Genomic DNA, 20,319 nt, shown 5'->3' with positions numbered 1-20,319 from the left:
AACAAAGCAAGCAAGCTACCTAAAGTTTTACTCCACAATCATTAGGATATTAGCTCTAAAGACTGTCTACCTCTCAATGTCCAGAACCATGTGTTTTGATCCTCCTTAATCATTTAATTGATATTTTATGTTGTTGTAGGTTGTAGCTTTAGTGTAGAATCTACCAGTTGTTCTGCTACTCCTGACTGTCAAGGTATAACATGCTGTCTTCCATTAACTTTTATAAATGGAGAAAGAAATATCAATGTGACATTCCACTTCATATCCTGCACCTTATTAGAATATAGTGTTGAAAGAAAACTGTGGCAGAAAACTCCTGAAAAAAGTAAGTGAAACTTTTATCAGATTAGAAACAAAACTTTATTTTATGTTACAGACACTTGTATGTTTAAAAGGTATGCATCATAGTAAGAAAGTGGAGAAAATAGTTTCAAAGGTATTTACCACTACAGATTTTAATTAACAGTAAAAAATATTATTAGTTAAAACAGGGATTTGTAAAATTGAGAAAAAAAATCTTTCTGATCTGGTATCAGACTACAGTATTTTGCATCTATGTTTATAAGTAGGGGCATGCCCTAGACCCCCTAGTAAGTTCACACTCACCAGTGATACTTTTGAGAAATTGTTTAATACTACTGATAGACTGAGGTAGGGGTAAACACCTCTGTAGTTTATATCACACCATTCTTTATAATTTTCAAGAAGTTGTTTGTGTGCGTAGACAATTGTTAAATGTAAGAGTGATTTCCACCATGAGGAGAAATAAATTTTGAATATGTATTTAAACTGGAACATAATGTTGAACAGCAATTCAATAACAAAATGAAAGATGAACCATGTGGTATGTAAAGCAGCTGCTGAAACTTACCTGTCCATGCTTAAGATGAGGTTACTACCAATATGTTTAAGACATTAAAGAAAACAAATCTTTATAATTTTTTTATTGTAATTAGGTAAAGTAGTGACAGAGAATATAGGTGATGCTTTCCAGTATAACTATACCATAGCTACAGGACTCAATCCGACTACATATGGAGTCACTATTGACCTACAAGTTTGCTACCTTGCTGGAGAATTCTGTAAAACAACATCATTATTGAAGGCAGCAAATGTGAAATGTTCATCAACAACAAGAAGGAAAAAGAGAAGACGAAGATCTATCACAGAGTATGTCATAAAATAGAAACACAGTTTAATTAACAAAGTTGTAAAAAATGCATTTGAATAACTTGTTTTTGGGGATTTTTTTTTTATAGAATATTGTAAAGATAAGTAAATATATTGAGGTAATATCGTGCACAGTTCTAAGGAAAATATGGGTTTCCATTTTTAAAAGTGGTGACCTCTAAGTCTTTTGTAATTTATTTTTTTTGATGGTTGCTATCTTGTTGATGTAAACTACCTAACTCCTTTTATTCAAATCAATGAAAAACTAAAATATATTTACTTTCATAACAATTCAGTTCACTTTAGGTATTGACCCATTTTTATATGCAGAACAATTTCATGGGAGTTGGCTCGTTTTTTTTTTTTAAACAATTCCTATTATGAAGGTAGCTAGTTGTAGAGCTGAAGAGATCTACCTTTATAGTAATTAATTTAACAAAGGCTACTTGAATCAAAATAAGTTTATTTTGTTCAGTAAATTCTATGATTTAACTAATATTAAGTCTGATATCTTTTACTCTATCTTAAATAAAATATTTCATACTTCTGTATTTGTTTTTAGACCATCTGTATCAAGTTTTAAAGATAGTATCAGAATGTTGATAGAACAACAAGTTTCCTCAGAAGGAATAGAGAAATATCTACTAGACGTTAAGAATTTCGAGGTATGACTACAGTAAATTATACTGTTTGAAAAATCTACCATAGAAGTTCATTATAGTAATACACTGCAAAACTCATGGCGCATTCTAAGTCAGCTATAAACGCCCTAAAATGACAAACGTAAAACAATTCAAATGGGAAAAGTAATGGCCTGATTTATGTAAAGAAAAAAAGAACTAGCGAATTACAAATATTATTAAAAAAAAACGACAACTACTGAATAACAGGTTCCTTGCATGAGACAGACTAGTTGACTTGCATCTACAGATAACTTTGCCATATTTTTTTTTTCCATAAAAAAAATATTTGCGAAAAAAATGAATAAAAACAGCTGACATTGCACTGTAGCTTGATAACAGACCAAAAATCAAGATTGTTTTAAGTTGTAATTACTATTCAGACTAGAAAAACAACTACACTAATTTTAATCAGATTATTAAGCACTTTCAGTCATTTTTTTCAGCTGGGTCAAATACAAGAGAATCTCATTGGAGCAGTTTTACCAGGGACAGACACAAAAACAAGTGTAAAGTCTGCAATGAAAGCTCTTGGATGGAACAATCCTGCTACAATAGCTATTGCTACTGACATAGATACCACTGGAAATGTAACTGGAGGTAAATTTAGCAAAAATGCATCAGCTATTGATGCACTTTGTGGGATGATATATGATATTCATAGAATTTTTGTTTTGTTTATGTACTGGTCCCAGATATGATCTCTAAATGTTTCATCTTAACCAGTATAATATTATTAAAATTGTAAAATATTTATGTTTACTCAATATCTTGCTACAAAATGGGATGTAACATGATATTTTCTTACCACTCCACTATTTCATGTCAAATAGCTGTCCCTAAAGTTTCAACTATTAAACTAAGAAAGTTGAATGAAGTTCAGACAACAGTTCCAGATACTGACCAATAAAGTGTTTTGCCAATCTTGATGGTAATATTGTAAACTCTACGCTACTTGAATTGTTAGGTTGCTGCAACAATGCTTTTTACTGTCATCCTACTTTGGTCAGTTATATATTTTACCAAAAAATATTGAATATACCTTATGATTATAATCTTCTTTTAGGTGAAATGATGACAACCATGATGGGGAGTTCTACATTGGACATACAAGGAAGAACCAAACAGGCATATGTTGTTGGACATGGTTTGACAAATGCAGGAGTAAAATTGCTTGGACAAAAGCTGGCTAACATGACGATAGGAGATATAGAAAACCTGCTAGATGTTAAGAATGTAGATCCAGTGGAAATTATAAAGCTTATGGACCAGCTTAGAGATTTATTCAGAGCTCTAGTAATATTTTAGTAATAAATTTCATGAAATACTATGCAAGAAGGTTATACTAACCAGTACTCTGAATTCTTATTTTTTTTCGTAAATATGATAAGCAGTTGCTTTTTAAATTATATTTGTATACTGTTAATTCAGAAAATTTATTGCGTTCATTTGTTATTGCGAATTTGTCAATTTAGACTTGAATGTGATTTTAATTTTTACGATTTTGAGAGAAAAAAATGTTTAATTCATATAAAATACTTTAAAATGCAAGTTTAAATCAGTGTGTTTCCAACACTCGCATTTTTCGCAATAATTTCTGAATTTACAGTATTCTCATGTACTTTTCCATAATTATGACAGTTATATTCCAGAGCTAATTAAATGATAAGTTGTTTAATCTTCTTTTCTTCTTCATAAACTTGTGTAATGACATATATTGATGTTATAATATGGTGAGTGTAATAAAACCTGGTTATTTCACAGCTTCCACTTTGAAATTGAATAATTTTGGAATATCATAAGTCATATTACATTTTACCATCAGATGATTTTATGTTTCTATTTTTTGCAGTGATATTTGGACTGATTTGATACTAGATTTTAGATAATGCATATTTCTTTTCTATGTTGTTAGTGTGTAGTATTTTGTGAATATATAAAGATTGAAGACTTTATATTCATACGTTTTTATATTGTTAATTTTTCTTTCAGACATCAGAATTTTTGGGGAAAATACTTGGAGGAGGATCAGATGTTTTCAAATCAGAGGATCTTGTTATGTGGGGAGAAATTCCTCTTCCAAGACAATCTAAAAAAATAGAATATCCTAAAAAAGGCCCAAAAATAATTCGTATTGGTGGATTTATTAATCTTGCCTATAGTAAGTGTATTTAGCTCACCTGGCTCGAAGGGCCAAGTGAGCTTTTCTCATCACTTGGCGTCCGTCTTTGTCATCGTTAACATATTACATTTTGAACTTCTTCTAGAGAACCACTGAATGGAATAAAACCAAACATGGCATGAATGTTCCTTATGAGGTATTGACCAAGTGTTGTTACTTTGTAGCCGATCCATTATCCAAGATGGACGTCAGTGGGGGACTTGTTTAACATAGAACCCTATGCGAAAGGCATACAAATGACTTCTTTTAAAGAACCACTGAATGAAATGTAAACAAACATGGCATAAATATTTCTTATGAGGTACTGACCATGTGTTGTTACTTTGTAGCCGATCTATCATCCAAGATGGCCACCAGCAGGGGACTTAGTTTAACATAGAACCCTATGGGAAATGAATACAAATGACTTCTTTAGAGAACCATTGAATGGAATGAAATCAAACATAGCATAAATATTTCTTTTGAGATGCTGACCAAGTGTTGTTACTTTGTAATCAATCCATCATCCAAGATGGCCACCAGCCAGGGCTTTAGTTTAACATAGGACCCTACGGGAAATGAATACAAAGGTTTCTTTTAGAGAACCACTGAATGGAATGAAACCCAAAATAGCGTGAATGTTCCTTAAGAGGTGCTGACCAAGTTTTGTAACTTTGTAGCCAAATTTTATCTTTTTTTTTTATATGATTTCAAAAACATAAGTAGAGTCAGGTGAGCGATTCAGGCTCTTGAGAGCCTCTAGTTATTTTAAACAATGTAATTAAGACATACAACTTATCTTTTTTTTTTTGGAATTATATCAGTTACTGAAAGCATGCTCGAAGTACTTAACCTGAAAGAAAGAAATCATCGGTGGTTCTACACTTTTTAAAAACTAAATTTCATTCATGAATTTGTCATATGAAATTCTTAGGCTCAGTATAAAATTTGAATATCACAGCCCAGGCAATGTGTATGTGTCCAACAAATCTATTACTTCCATGAATTATTTCTTAAATAAACAACAATACTAAGTATAACATAGCAGTACCAAAATTGCACAGAATACCCAATTTGCATCCATTTTACCTTAAAAGTAAAAGAAATATTTGAGACTTTGTATTTGTAAACCCATGTTTACCTGACATTTTCAGCTATACTTTTGGACAGTTACTCAAAATAAAGTTTTCACCAATTTGCATGAAAATTAAATGCCTGTCTATTGATGAGAGCGCTCTATTTATTTTCGTGGATTTTGAATTTTACGTTTCTAAATTATGGGTTTTCATTTATCCATTCATTTTCCAGTTTTCGGACAATAACTCTGGTCCGGGTTTAGGTAAACCACGAATTTAAATGTTCAACGAATAATATATTTTCAATAGGCTTTGTATACAGAGATTGACAAAACCACGAAATCGTAACATCCACGGATATGCAAGTTTTCAGCAATCCACACAAATTGATACCCAAGAAAATAAATGAATCCACAGTAGTAGTATTAAAGCTTAGGACTAACTACATTCCATTGGTTAGTAAAAAAGGCCAGACATCTCAGCATTTGCACTAAAAAAAAAAATCTTTATCCATGAAAATTGGTTTCTCCAAAAATGAATGAATCCACAGTACATGATACATTGTTGTTTTGAAATAGAAACAACTTTCTTGCCTTCATTAATACTTTTATTGCAGTAGTGCCTGTAATATTTTGCAGGAGTTGGTATTGGCCTATACTTTGGTGTAAAATTTAGAGCAGGGCTCAATATTTTGGAAATGAAAGGAATTGCTGAAGTTGTGCCATATGCAGGAATAACAGCTTATGCCGAAATAGGGCTTGGATTTGGTCCTTTGTTTGGCAAACTGAGAGTGGAGGGACAGATAATGGATATGAAGTTTCCCACCAGAGCAGAAGTGACATTCTCCAAGTTTCCATTGGATGTTGGGTAACAATTCTCTTTATTACAAATGTCTGTCTTCTGAAACTGTTGTTCATTCTGATTGTACCACAGGGCATATTGTGTATCCGCTAATTTTTTACGTTTCCAGAATTTGTATTTATTACTTTTCCAGAATTTGTATTTATTACTTTTCCAGAAATTTACCTTTGAATGTGCAATGGTTATACTGCTGTTACAAAAAAACATTGCTACTACAATCAGTTTTTCATCTAAGAAAAATTGGTGGCGTAAAATTCAGTCGATAGGTCTTAGTGCTGATTACAAGGACAAGGATTTTTGAAAATGGATGACACATTTCTTTGATTTGGATAACTTGCCAAACAATAAGATTGAAGAATGCATTGTAGAATTAATAGTAGATGCTCCATCTGACAATACATGCATGACAATTGCAGATTACATTTTGGAATTCTATATAGATGGCAACTCGAGATTTGATTTCCACCAATCATTTGGGCATCACCCAGAGGAAAAGAGAATAATGAATTGTGCCGAGTCTTTTTATAAATATATGAAAATGTGGTATGAGTGCCAAATTAAAGAATGAGACAATTCTTCATTGAAGTCGGAATTTGTAAAAGAAAATACATTAATAGGTCAAAGTACAATCTTCAATATAAAGCCGTGGCTCGCACTGAAAAGCAAGCTATAATTGACCCCAAATATGACTAGTGTGAACCATTCAAACAAGAAAATCAACAGTCTAATCTATATAAAAAAACAAGAAACACTTATGAACCACATCAACATTCAACTACTGAACAAAAAGTATTACTCCAGCCATCCTAGCATTTTTGTACTTGTTGATGTGCTACTTAAACTGAGACAACATCATACATGAGTTACCTATACTAACCTACTGCACACTATAAAAACAGATTAATCACAATCAAAACAATTCCTGATTGTTTCACAATTAAACTCCCAAATTGTCCCACAAAATTTTGGGCGAGAGACATTTTTGCTTTTTTATAGGACATTTGCGCTTTTTATTAGCTGGGAAGACACCAACAGAGTGAGTGAGTAGAACATTGGAAACTTTAATACCTGTGTACACATCCAAGTTTATTATACCCCCCCTTTTTTTTATACCCCTGCTTTAAAAAAGGGGGGGTATACTGTTTTACCTCTGTCTGTCCTTCGTCAGTCAGTCAGTCAGTCCGTCTGTCCCATGAATATTTTTCCCCCCCTTTTTTTTATACCCCTGCTTTAAAAAAGGGGGGGTATACTGTTTTACCTCTGTCTGTCCTTCGTCAGTCAGTCAGTCAGTCCGTCTGTCCCATGAATATTTTTCGTCCCATTTTTCTCAGGAACTACAATACAAGGATTTGTGAAATTTGATTTCAGGGTTTATCTAAGTCAGCTATACCGTGTGATGTGTTTTCAGATTGATCACTTGACAACTTCCTGCTTACCGAACACTTGTATGATTTTACACATGATAACCAAGTTGAAAATTTTCGTCACATTTTTCTCAGGAACTACAATACAAGGATTTCTCAAATTTGGTTTCAGGATTTATATAAGTCAGCTATACTGTGTGATGCATTTTCAGATTCATCACTCGACAACTTCCTGTGGTATTGAACACTTGCATATGTTTACAATATTAATATTATCCACTTGCGGCGGGGGTATCATCAGTGAGCAGTAGCTCGCAGTTTCACTTGTTTTAAAATCAAATTCCATCATTTAAACACAAAAGAAACTGTTTTATAACTTGATTTAAATAACTCAAATGTAAATATGAAATAATAACGAAAATAATGATGCATTCAAGAAAAATATACCAAATTGCTGTTTTTCGGGTAAATGTCAGTTTTAACTAAAGCATATCTAGCTGACAAATATTTTACATGCAATTTACTGAAAGGCCACTTGTAGAACTATGCATATAACCGGACAATTTAACATTAGATGAATGAAAAATGGTTTTGTGCAGGAGAAAAGTATGCAATTAACCGAATCATGCTAATAAGCAGTATGCAATTAAGTGGAGTCGACTGTAACAGATCTAGAAATGCATGGTAATGCAGTGAGAAACTAGACCAAAATGAATGATTAAAAATAAAATCACGAAAATAAAGCTTATGAAAGCAAATTGACACTCATTATTTTTTTCTCTAGAATTACTATGAACCTGGAGCTGACACCCTTAAAAATAAAGGTGCTGGCTTTAGTGACTTTAGAGCTCCAATTTTTGGGATTTTCTAAAACCATAGTTTTGTACAAAACGACTCTCTGGTCTTATTCAACTCCAACCATAAGAGCAAAGATCATTGACAAGAGGAAGGATGAAAAAGATCAAACAGCACCAGCAATTGAAGAATTTATTGACAAACCTGGCAGTGGAAGGGTAATTAAGTTTTTTTTATATGAAATCCAGAAATGTTTTTTTTTTCTCTTTTTCTTTTTTTTTTAATATTGTATCTGCCCAGATTGATTCTACATGTATTAAAGATTATATTATAAACCCACTTTAGGGAGTATTTTTGTCCCACTTTTCTTTGGTAGTAGTGATCAAAATGACATCATATTTAGTCAGAGGCTTGGTAGTGATGAGTTGTAAGACGTGAGGTTTTTTTTTAATCTGTCAGATGTCTTCATGTTTGCCAGTACATTTTGTGTACCTAGAATTTTTCATTATGTTAAATGGACTTAAGGTGGTACCTTACACTACAGGGAGATAACTCTGTAAAATCAGCTAAACGTTTTAATAACATTCTGTTTTTTTAGGGAATCTTAAGCTTCTCAATGATCAAAATTAGTGTTTGTCAAACTGCTATATAACCAGTGTAATTTTTCTAATCAATTGGTTGTTTCAAATTTCTTGAATTTTTATATTTTTGTCAACAGGTCAAAGTAAATACTTGGTAAAAAATCTATGAAAATTAAACAAGCCAAATTAATTTTATTGAAAGTGTTGGGTACCACCTTAATATTTTCTTTACTCTTTAAAATAACAATCTACTATCTTGGAATTGAAATAAATCAAGTCCTGAATATTCAATTCAATATTTATTTAAGGCAAATATTCATTAAACCTTATTCTTTGGATCCTTCGAATTTTATTTGTAAACTTTCCTCTTTAATAAAAAAAAAAGATGTGGCATGATTGCCAATGAGACAACTATCCACAAAAGACCAAACTAACACAAACATTAACAACTATAGGTCGCCGTTAGGCCTTCAATAATGAGCAAAGCCTATACCGCATAGTCAGCTACAAAAGGCCCTGATAAGACAATGTAAAACAAATCAGACGAGAAATTTCTTGATTATTATAAAATTCTAGGACATGCACTATCTGTTTCTAATAGTAAGCAGTTGTGCTGGCAATCCTTTTATATTTCAAATATATTTTTTGCCAATGAAAAGAATTGTTACTTAAAGATTGCATTAGTATTGGTATTAACTGCTGCTTGGCTAAGCAGGCTCTCATTTTGGAGAAAGCAATGCTAAAATTATTTACTCAGATCCTCTTCAAGGAACTTTTGGTTAAAAAATATGTTAATCCCATTTCAGAAAAAGAGATCATCAGCTAAGTGTCTGGTTAGACAGATTCCATATGAAGATTACACTGAGCCCAAGTTTGAAGTGTCTATCCATGCTGGTGATGATAGAAGTGGTGTTAATCTATATCTGGATATTGGTACTATTCCTGGGGGAACAGATGTGTTGAACAAGAAAGAGCTGGCAGGTCCTGCTACAATATTGTCTGAGGTTAGTGGGTTTAAAAGTGTGCACTCCTTCTTTCAGTTTAGCAGTCTGTCCATCTACAGTCAAATCATAAGAAGTTTTTGAATTGGATTTTAGGTCAGACTTTTGGCAGAAGTGGTTTGCCTTAAACATAGATATGAAAATAAGGGGATGTGGTATTATTGCCAATGAGTAAAATATCTATTAAAGCTCAAATGAAGTGAATGTATGCAATATAAGGCCTTCATCAATGAGAAAAGGCCCTGACGTATAAATATGAAATAAGAAACAGGGATCTCCATGGATGAAAATTAAACGATGGAGGAAATTTTATCATCATAAACCGTATCTACGTTGTACAGTGTAGCGCGATCGAAAGTATTTCATCCCTCCACATAAAGATAGGTGAACATGCTAATTCACTGCTTATTAAAATTATATTTATTTGAATTTTCATTATAAATACCCTATAGAAGTATATATATTTTCAATAATTGCCTTTTGTAACCCTTCAAAGGCAAGGCCCTCATTCCTTTTCCCTTTACCTTAGTTGAGAATGAGCTATCATGAAGGTCCCCATGTAGTTTTCTTGCTACTTTTGGTAATTGTTGTGGGGTTAAAAATCTTGCAGCTTATTTTTCACGGACATTGTCAAATTCAGTATGGCTGGTTTGCAGCAACGACAAAACGAGTCATACGGGTTATGTTAAAGGTTAAAAAGAGTTGTAAAGCAAACGTTGTCAAATGAAATTTTTTTCAATGACTATATCTAGCAAATTGATGCTTTGCAACATGCATCTTTAGAGTCGGAAACACAGATGTATCAATTTGATTGTAAACTATGAAATGAATTTGGAATTACGTTTTTACTTTTTAACTTTTAAAGTGATTCTATATAATCATTACAATACAGCAGTACTAGAGTTATTTGCAATAAAATAATAACTACTGTTTTACGTCATATTTTGTACTTCTTAAAAAGGGGGATGCTGATTGCATAAGTCAAAATGAAAGCACGTGTTCGACTTGTTAAACTTTGTAACTGGTATATTTATTTATTTAATCTGAATTATCAAAAGCATTTGGGGAAACTTAGTTAAATAATTCGACAAATAAATCGTCTATCTTCAGATAATATTCTCCTGTCTGGTTTGTTAATCTACCTGTATAAGCTCAGGTACAAGTGATTAGCGATCTTAATCCGGATATCCCTCAGGCGTAAGAACTGTATTGGATTATACTATAAAAAAAAACCTGAAGGTTATGCAGTTACATGTATTTGATTATAATTGCTAAAAAAATGGCATCAGGCTATAAAAAGATCACAGTTTTGAACGATGGGGTAAGACAATTGAACGATGGCGTGAGTCATTTGACGATGGCGCAAGACATTTGAACGATGGCGAGTGCCATCGTTAAACAGGTCATGGAAATCCCTGATGAAACAATTCAACCAAAAAAACTAACTGCACTCAGAATAAAACAACTAGTTGGAAAGTTTTATCAGGAGGAAATAAGTTCCGCCAAAACAAAGTAACTGACGGAATATATTGGCTGTTACATAATAGCACAGCATAAGAACAAACTAAAAATCAGTAGAAAATTAATGGCTTTACTCATCAGAGTAGAAAAACATCCATAAAAAAAACAGAATATAAGCTTTCAGTATAAGAAAACCTTGAGGTTTCAGATATTGGTTTTTGTCTGCATTTGTTGACAGTATCTCCATCTTTGAATATGTCAACTTATTAATTAAAAACGTTCATTGTTTTTTCGTCATCATTTTCAACTTCAGGTCAAACAAGATTTCTAATTGGAACTTAGTTAGGATTGTATTATGAAAGACTTGTAATATACTTTCAAAAATTCTTGTAAAAACAGTTATGAGCATAGACAAGGAAGTGAAAGGACTACAGGTCTTCCAAAACAATGAGGAAAACAGAGAATGAATAGTAAGCAGTGAAAGGCAAGCAGATGACAAAATGTTGGATAATTATTCAAGCAAGAAAACTTTGTATATCAGATGCAACAAAATGTGACATACAGCAACCACTGGAAACACAGACATTTAGCAAATGTAGCAGGGTTAAACATGTTTGGGAGGGCATATCCTTTTCTTTAAACTTGATCAGTAGGGTTATTGTGTCAAACATAAAACAAATTGTAAAAGTCAGAATGGAACTAAGCAACCCAAAACAAATTAGCAAGATGACAAAAGGGATTAAGTACAAACCTTAGAATATTCAGTAACTAACAGCTAGTTCAAAGCCCAATTTCAACCAGTAAATAAACCTTGTTTTTTCCAGACTGAAATATTGGTTTATTTTATATTAGGTTTTAAAAGCAACTGGTGTGCCATTGTATTTGACTGTAACTGCAGAGAATGACTCAGGTCAAAAGTCCAAAGCTTCATGTTACCTATCAACATATGATATAACCCCACCTGGTGGCAGACTTGATGAAGATTACAAGACTACCAGCAATCCATCAGTTATTAAAGCTTCAATTACAGTATATGAAGACTCAGAGCTTGTAGAAACAAAAGTGGCATTAGGTTATGGAAAGGACATATGGGGTGATCAGGTTGTTCAATGGCATGACGTCAGGCTAGACCAAGGCAACATCAACCATGTAACAGCAGGTTTGTGTAGGGTTTTATTTTAATTTCTTGTCATTCACATGTGACAAACAGCCTTTGATGAGTAACAATAATCCATGGAAAAGAGGTCAAGGTCAGATAAATTCTGCAAGACAGACATATACACAAAACAAAGATTCAATGCACCGCAATATAGTTGACCTATTGAATATAGTATCTGAGAAATAGTACAAATAAGTTATGATGCTGGTATCTTAAAGTATCTTTAAACCAAGAAAAATGTATTTGAGGGAATATTTCATTTTGTTATTTTGACAAAGTCTAGAAAATTGTTACTTCTTTAAACATTTAAATGCATAGTTCACTTTTGACTCCAACCCCTTTGTTTTAAAATTCAATTGTAATTATTAAAGAAATCATTGCAACTTAGATAGAGAGTTGTCTCATTGTCACTCATGCCACATCTTCATAAGATATTTCATCATGTACACTCTTGCTTATGTATTGATATTTTCTTTCACATTAGAGTCTGATCCTTTGAATAGACAGGTGTTGGGAATGTTCACCAGTCAACGTAGAGGAAAGTTGGTTGGACCAAAAGTTGGTAAAGATTCTTTTCAACATTCCCCCGGAGATTGTGCCAGATTATGTGCTGATTTACCTCCGACCAAATGTATGAGTTTTAACTACAACTCCGGAAATGGAATGTGTGAACTTGTTGAAGCAATCGAAGGACATCATTTTAAACTCTCTCATTCAGGATACTTTTATCACTATGAAAGACTTGGTGTTGGAAAAACAAAGCAATTTAACTTTGATCAACTTCAAGTAGAACATGATAAACTAGTGTATGTTAATTTCCGTATTGTTAATGACTTGGGATATTTGTCTTTTATAAACACCCAAGGTGTACTTGTTGATCTGACTACACCCACTACAGGTATGTACTCTTTTATTTGTTGCTCTTTTATGGTATCCTCATCATAGATAGATCTTAGTGAAACCTAACTGACAAACCTGAAGTACTAGCAAAACTAAATGTGCTCCTTTTTGTGCCACTAGAAGACAGACTTTTTTCTAAGCAGCGTCACATATTAGGTTGATATAAAGTATGAGAGTCTTCTATGAAGGGTAACAAATCTAGATTACGTTTGGTTCTGCTACTCTTGTACCAAAATACAGGTTTTGGGCTTTCAAAATTTCGTAAAAATAACAGTTTAATATACAGACTTTCATTTTTAGATTTCAAATCCTTAAATGGGCTCCAGATTTTTTTTTAATCCATCCATTCATTTCTTTTGGACAAATCTAGTTATGTTATGTAATTTGGTTTATGGCCTGAAAGGTTTAAAACAAACACAAGTAGTAAAAGGAACTAAATCTAGGTTTCCTTTTTAATCATATATAAAAAATTTGACTGATAATAAAATTTCATAGATTGCCCTACTAAATTTGTTCAATATTCTCTACTCTGCTTTCTTATCAAAGGGGTAAATATAGTAATCTTATTCAGCTTTTTGATGTATGAATGAATTTAAATTGATACTGAATTTATATACAGGAGAAATAAAAAATGCCAGCCAAGACTTCCTCGAGCATGTTGACTGTTTGTCACTAATCCCAGAAGAACACAGACCAGATTGGGTTATTCATTGTAGAGGGATGAATCCTTACCTTAAAAATCACAGGTTTGTTAGTCAATTAGTAGGGTCTTTTCTTGTCTGGATACATATCTTAGTACCTAAGATTCTACGTTTTCCTGATGTTTTCTAGTTATTTCAGATTGGTTTAAAGGCAAAGACATTTATTCTGATCTGCCAACCCAAGTTTCAAGCTTGCTTTTTTTAATTTTTGATAACAGTACAAAATTTATAAAAAAAAAAAAAACACCGGTAGAGAAGCATTAACTTTTAAATCATGTGTTATTTTAAACATAAACCAAATTGATTACACATTGACTGTTGTGGGCATGTTTCAAAAATTACCCAATAGCATGCATCTGAGAAACAAATTGTTAATGGATCATAAGAAAATTTACCAAATCAAATATTCTGGACAGACAAGAGAAAAGTCTACATTTTTATTGGACTTTGTGACTTGATTTGTCCTGAATTCTGAACTAGATATAAGGAGATGTGGTATGAGTGCCAATGAGACAACTTTCCATCTAAGACATAATTTATAAAAGACTATAGACACTATAGGTTAAAGTAAGGTCTTCAACATGGAGCCTTGGGTCACACCAAAAAGCAAGCTATAAAGGGCCCACCCAAAAAAATAGTGTAAAACAGTGTTCAAACAGGAAAACCAATGGTCAATTATTTATATTTAAAACAAGAAACACTTATGAACCAGACATCATCAAACAACAATCCCTAAACATCAGGTTTCTGACTTTGGAATGGTGCAAACAAATTCAGTGGCTGCATTTTAGCAATAAGGTTGATACAATTACATCCTAATTAAAAAGGAAATGGATTTTTGCAGATTGATAGTTGATGGCAAAGGATCTAAGGCTGTGTTTAATGGTTATGAGCCAATGACAGATCTTCAATACACAAGAATTAACACATACATAACAGGTAAGACATTAAAATAAAATATGTAAGATATATTTGAAAGACACACAAAGAATTTGTATCCTCCAAAGGTCAAATTTGACTAAGAGACATGTACGCACTACTGATGATTATGAAAACAAATATTAATAAGAACCAGGTTTCTTTCACCTTCTTTCTCTAATATAAAGTCAACAAAATCTCAATGACTAACATAGATTAATGGTCAGCTTTTCAAAGACAAACGAAAGGTTTAAGATACAGTCTACCATTGTTGAGGTTTTTTTTTATCAAATATATTTTATGAAGTTTCATTGTTATTACTTAGAACTTTGTGGAAAAAATATTTCATCACACTGCTCACTAACTTTATTTACAGTCAAGCTGAGATAATTTAACAATTGGTCAGTTTGAATGGAGTAATTCAAACTTTAAACTTAAAACATGGCTCAAAATCATTTTGGATTTTTATATTGGTCTCTTCCTTAGGAACTGGAAAGTAATATGTAATCAGTTATTAAAAGCTGCTATGACACTATATATAGCTAAGATTACATAAGTCAAAGCTTTTCATTGTGATCTTTTCACTATTTTTATTTCATCTATGGTTTCATTGTTATCTTTATAATAGCAAACTTGAATATGAGAGTAGATTGTTAGGTTATACCATAAAAAGCAAACAGACAAATTATTAATATTTTTAGTATACAAAGCTTTATTAAATCCTTTCATTATTCTTATTTCATCTATGGTTTATGTATTTGACAGCTAATTGGGATGGATTCAATGATAGAGAGAGTGGACTTTTGGGTTATACCATATATGTTGGAATGGCAGTGTGTGAGGACTTGATACATCCACATCATGATCCACACAAACATTTCTTTGAGAAATCACAGTGGCCCCACAATGCTATGATTTATCCCATTCCTGCTCCATATGAAACGCTGCCAGGTACATATGTTCAATATAATGGCCTTGGAAATAGTTTAATTTGTGCAATTTTGAAAAATTTCCACAATGATTTTTTTTTACAAAAAATAAGACTACACCTTTCTCAGTCAAAGTTCATCTAACTTTTGGTTTTGAGCAATTGCAATCAAATAAGTCCTTGAATCTAGTTTAGATACTATTTTGAATGAGTAATCAACTGTGACAGCATTTTTAAAAAGTAATCAGAATCAAAAGCTATAAATCTATTGGTTTAAAAAAAAAAAGGTTGTCTAAAATGAAAAACACATAAGGTACCTAAATTTTTGTTGCTGAACAATATTTCTGTAACATGTTTTGTACTTGAATGTGTTTTTTTAAATGATGATCAACAAAATTATATTTCATTTCAATTAAAAGATCCATATTGAAAAATCAATTACTAAATTAATTTTTAATATTGTAGATGACAAGTATTACATAACAGTTAGAGCTTTAAATGAGGTAGAATATGGAGGTCCACTAGCCACAACAGTTTGTCATTCAAAACCACTGGGAGTGGACAATTCACCTCCTCATGTCTGGGAAATATATGATATTAGATATGACGAAAACACATATAACCTCACAGCTAAACATAACTCCAGGTACTTTTATAATACCTTTTAAACCAAATGAGGACAAATGTAACTTTTTCTAGGTTCTCTTCTTTTTACTTACTCTCCTCTATGTAAGGTTGTAGGCTTACAATTTGTCTTCACTTGCTCTGAAGTAGTTTATATAGAAAGTAGAATAAGTTAGAAAAACACTTTGCAATCTAAAAAATTTATTTCAAGTTCAAGAACAAAAAAGGACTAATTGCAATAAAATAATTCATGGAGTATTTTAAAAAAAGGCAGAGTTAAAAACAACTTTAGCAAAAGAAACTAAAATATAAGCACATTAGTCTGCAGGGACTAAATGCTTAAATTTGAATTGATGAGATAGCAAACAACAGGTTAGCGTAATAATAGCAAAGCAGGATTGAGATTTTAGCTCTTTTGAAATTGGAAAATATATGCTTACCGGTAATTTTAATTTTTTAGTGATCCACATTCAGGATTGGCTTACAATGATGTATGTTTAGGGAGAACAAGGAGAGATTGTATTGAGATGGACACAACTTTCATTTGAAGCTAATATTTCTCTTTATTTTTAAGTGATCCACATTCAGAATTGGCCTACAATGATGTATGTTTAGGGAGAACAAGGAGAGATTGTATTGAGATGGACACAACTTTCATTTGAAGCTAATATTTCTCTTTATTTTTAAGTGATCCACATTCAGGATTGGCCTACAATGATGTATGTTTAGGGAGAACAAGGAGAGATTGTATTGAGATGGACACAACTTTCATTTGAAGCTAATATTTCTCTTTATTTTTAAGTGATCCACATTCAGGATTGGCCTACAATGATGTATGTTTAGGGAGAACAAAGAGAGACTGTATTGAGATGAGATGGACCAGACTTTCATTTGAACCTAATATTTCTCTTTATTTTTAAGTGATCCACATTCAGTATTGGCCTTCAATGATGTATGTTTAGGGAGAACAAGGAGAGATTGTATTGAGATGGACACAAATTTCATTTGAACCTAATATGTCTCTTTATTTTTTAGTGATCCACATTCAGGATTGGCTTACAATGATGTATGTTTAGGGAGAACAAGGAGAGATTGTATTGAGATGAGATGGACCAGACTGTCATTTGATCCAAACATTACACTCGTTAAAATTTTAACTGATGGTGTTCCAATCTGGATGAAAATCCGTGCAGTTAATAATGGTACTTGTAATTTGAAATTTGTTTGCTAAATAGTTGCATTAAAAAAAATAGGCTAGTTGCAGAAGATTAAATCTACTGTTAGATTCAGATGGGCATTTTCATTTCAGTTTGTCAATCAGTGCCAGTAAATAAGAAGAATACACATAGATTTTCCCCCAGAAAGTTTTAGGTATGGAAAAAATGACAAAGAAATATGTAACAGTAACTCACTCTTAGCTACAGGCACACACATTCAGTCTTGTAAAATTATTGTTGAGTCTGAAAGGTCCAAGACCACAATTGTTGTCCACAAATATAGTCCCTAAGTGTTGACAGTGGGTTACTTGCCAATTTTTAGCTCACCTGACCTCTGAAACTACTGGGCCAAATCAAACCAAACTTGGCCACAATCATCATTAGGGTATTTAGTTTAAAAATTGTGTCCGGTGACCCGGTCAACCATCCAAGATGGCCGCCATGGCTAAAAATAGAACATAGGGGTAAAATGCAGTTTTTGGCTAATAACTCAAAAACCAAAGCAATTAGAGCAAATCTGACAAGGGGTACAATTGTTTATCAGGTCAAGATCTAACTGCTGTAAAAATTTCAGATGAATCGAACAACCCGTTGTTGGGTTGCTGCCCCTGAATTGATAATTTTAAGAAAATTTTGCTGTTTTTGGTTATTATCTTGAATAGTTATATAGATAGAGATAAACTGTAAAAAGCAAAAATGTTCAGCAAAATAAGATTTATAAATAAGTCAACATGACCAAAATGGTCAGTTGACCCCTTTAGGAGTTATTGCCCTTTATAGTCAAGTTTTAACCATTTTTCGTAAATCTTAGTAATCTTTTACAAAAATCTTTTCCTCTGAAACTACTGGGCCAAATTAAACCCAACTTGCCCACAATCATCATTGGGGTATCTAGTTTAGAAATTGTGTCGGTTGACCCGGTCAACCAACCAAGATGGCCACCATGGCTAAAAATAGAACATATGGGTAAAATGCAGTTTTTGGCTTATAACTCAAAAACCAAAGCATATAGAGCAAATCTGGCAAAATTTAAATTGTTTATCAGGTGAAGATCTATCTGCCCTGAAAGTTTCAGATGAATCTAACTACTGGTTATTGGGTTGCTGCCCCTGAATTAGTAATTTTAAATGAATTTTGCTGTTTTTGGTTATTATCTTGAATAATATTATAGATAGAGATAAACTGTAAACTGCAATAATGTTCAGCAAAATAAGATTTACAAATAACATGACCAAAATGGTCAATTGACCCCTTTAGGAGTTATTGCCCTTATTAGTCAATTTTTAACCATTTTTCGTAAATCTTAGTAATCTTTTACAAAAATCTTCTCCTCTGAAAATACTGGGCCAAATTAAACCAAACTTGCCCATAATCATCATTGGGGTATCTAGTTTAAAAATTGTGTCCATTGAACCAGGCAACCAACCAAGATGGCCGCCATGGCTCAAAATAGAACATAGGGGTAAAATGTAGTTTTTGGCTTATAACTCAAAAACCAAAGCATAAAGAGCAAATCTGGCATGGAGTTAAATTGTTTATCAGATCAAGATCTATCTGCCTTGAAAGTTTCAGATGAATGGACAACTTGTTGTTGGGTTGCTGCCTCTGAATTGGTAATTTTAAGGAAATTTTGCTGTTTTTGGTTATTATCTTGAATAATATTATAGATAGAGATAAACTGTAAACAGCAATAATGTTCAGCAAAGTAAGATTTATAAATAAGTCAACACGACTGATATGGTCAGTTGACCTCTTTTGGAGTTATTGCCCTTTATAGTCAATTTTTTACATTTTTCATAAATTTTTGGTAGATTTTTAGAAAATATTTTCCACTGTAATTACTGGGTCACTTCATTATAGATAGAGATAATTGTAGCAACAAGAATGTCCAGTAAAGTAAGATCTACAAACACATCACCATCACCAAAACACAATTTTGTCATGAATTTATCTGTGTCCATTGTTTAATATGCAAATAAACCTAGGTGAGCGACACAGGCTCTTGAGAGCTTCTAGTTTTTTATACCCCCTTCCAAATTTATTTCTCCATGTTTTATGCCTCAAATTGCAAGTAAGGGGATAAATTACACTGTAAAAAAATTGGGGTCCAGAATTTTAAAGGAAAGTAGTGATTTGGTCCAGCTGAAAAAAGGATAAAAACTAGCACTTCTGAAGCTGTCAAAAGATTTCAAGACATCCTATTAGAATTGTCCATATTTTGAGTTAGAGCTGATGAAGTTTTCTATAATTTGATATAATTTGTCCCGAAATGTAGTACAACACACTGTTTTGACTATTTTAGTTGATTTGCGTACTATTGGTGTTTCTGATTATGCCATCATTGTTGACAAGACACCACCATTCTCTGGAGTTGTAATGGATGGGCCTATCTATGGCGAAGATTTGCTGTATACCAAATATCCTGATAAAGTAAGCATCTGGTATAGATTTGCTTCAACTTAAGTCTTCATTTCATTTCATTAGCTTTGATTTTGATGTTAAAACAAACATTTGAAGCTCGTTTATTGTCATATGATAAAATTGAAGCATTGAATTTGATGGATATTATAAGAGGACCACACAGCATTTTTTCTTGAACTGGTCTGTTGTGATTTTGAAGGACTTGTTTTTAACCTTGTGGTAATTTTAATGAGAGTAAAATGAGAAAATACTGTGGAATTATTTATCCCTTACTGTGAATTCATTTATTTTTGTGGGTACC

General features: G+C 32.4%; 2 protein-coding genes across 2 annotated transcripts in view; both read left to right on the top strand.

Moving 5' to 3' along the window:
* Positions 1-16,928, top strand: part of LOC134692405 (uncharacterized) — a 30,143-nt gene extending 13,215 nt beyond the window's left edge. The window contains exons 17-32 of the mRNA XM_063552855.1: positions 140-325; positions 957-1,170; positions 1,733-1,835; positions 2,297-2,450; positions 2,917-3,146; positions 3,843-4,011; positions 5,726-5,954; positions 8,097-8,325; positions 9,495-9,692; positions 12,003-12,309; positions 12,794-13,207; positions 13,829-13,955; positions 14,755-14,849; positions 15,594-15,779; positions 16,222-16,402; positions 16,841-16,928. Of these exons, the coding sequence (XP_063408925.1) occupies positions 140-325; positions 957-1,170; positions 1,733-1,835; positions 2,297-2,450; positions 2,917-3,146; positions 3,843-4,011; positions 5,726-5,954; positions 8,097-8,325; positions 9,495-9,692; positions 12,003-12,309; positions 12,794-13,207; positions 13,829-13,955; positions 14,755-14,849; positions 15,594-15,779; positions 16,222-16,402; positions 16,841-16,928 (3,110 nt within the window). The remainder of the gene's footprint in view (positions 1-139; positions 326-956; positions 1,171-1,732; positions 1,836-2,296; positions 2,451-2,916; positions 3,147-3,842; positions 4,012-5,725; positions 5,955-8,096; positions 8,326-9,494; positions 9,693-12,002; positions 12,310-12,793; positions 13,208-13,828; positions 13,956-14,754; positions 14,850-15,593; positions 15,780-16,221; positions 16,403-16,840) is intronic.
* Positions 16,929-16,980: 52 nt separating this feature from the next.
* Positions 16,981-20,319, top strand: part of LOC134692404 (uncharacterized) — a 30,510-nt gene continuing 27,171 nt past the window's right edge. Inside the window, exons 1-3 of the mRNA XM_063552854.1 lie at positions 16,981-16,985; positions 17,416-17,582; positions 19,900-20,027. Coding sequence (XP_063408924.1) covers positions 16,981-16,985; positions 17,416-17,582; positions 19,900-20,027 — 300 coding nt within the window. The remainder of the gene's footprint in view (positions 16,986-17,415; positions 17,583-19,899; positions 20,028-20,319) is intronic.

Source organism: Mytilus trossulus, chromosome 12 (genome assembly GCF_036588685.1).
Source record: "Mytilus trossulus isolate FHL-02 chromosome 12, PNRI_Mtr1.1.1.hap1, whole genome shotgun sequence".
Taxonomy (NCBI): domain Eukaryota; kingdom Metazoa; phylum Mollusca; class Bivalvia; order Mytilida; family Mytilidae; genus Mytilus; species Mytilus trossulus.
The sequence above is the reverse complement of the archived record's forward strand: the minus strand, read 5'-3'. Positions and strand labels throughout refer to the sequence as shown.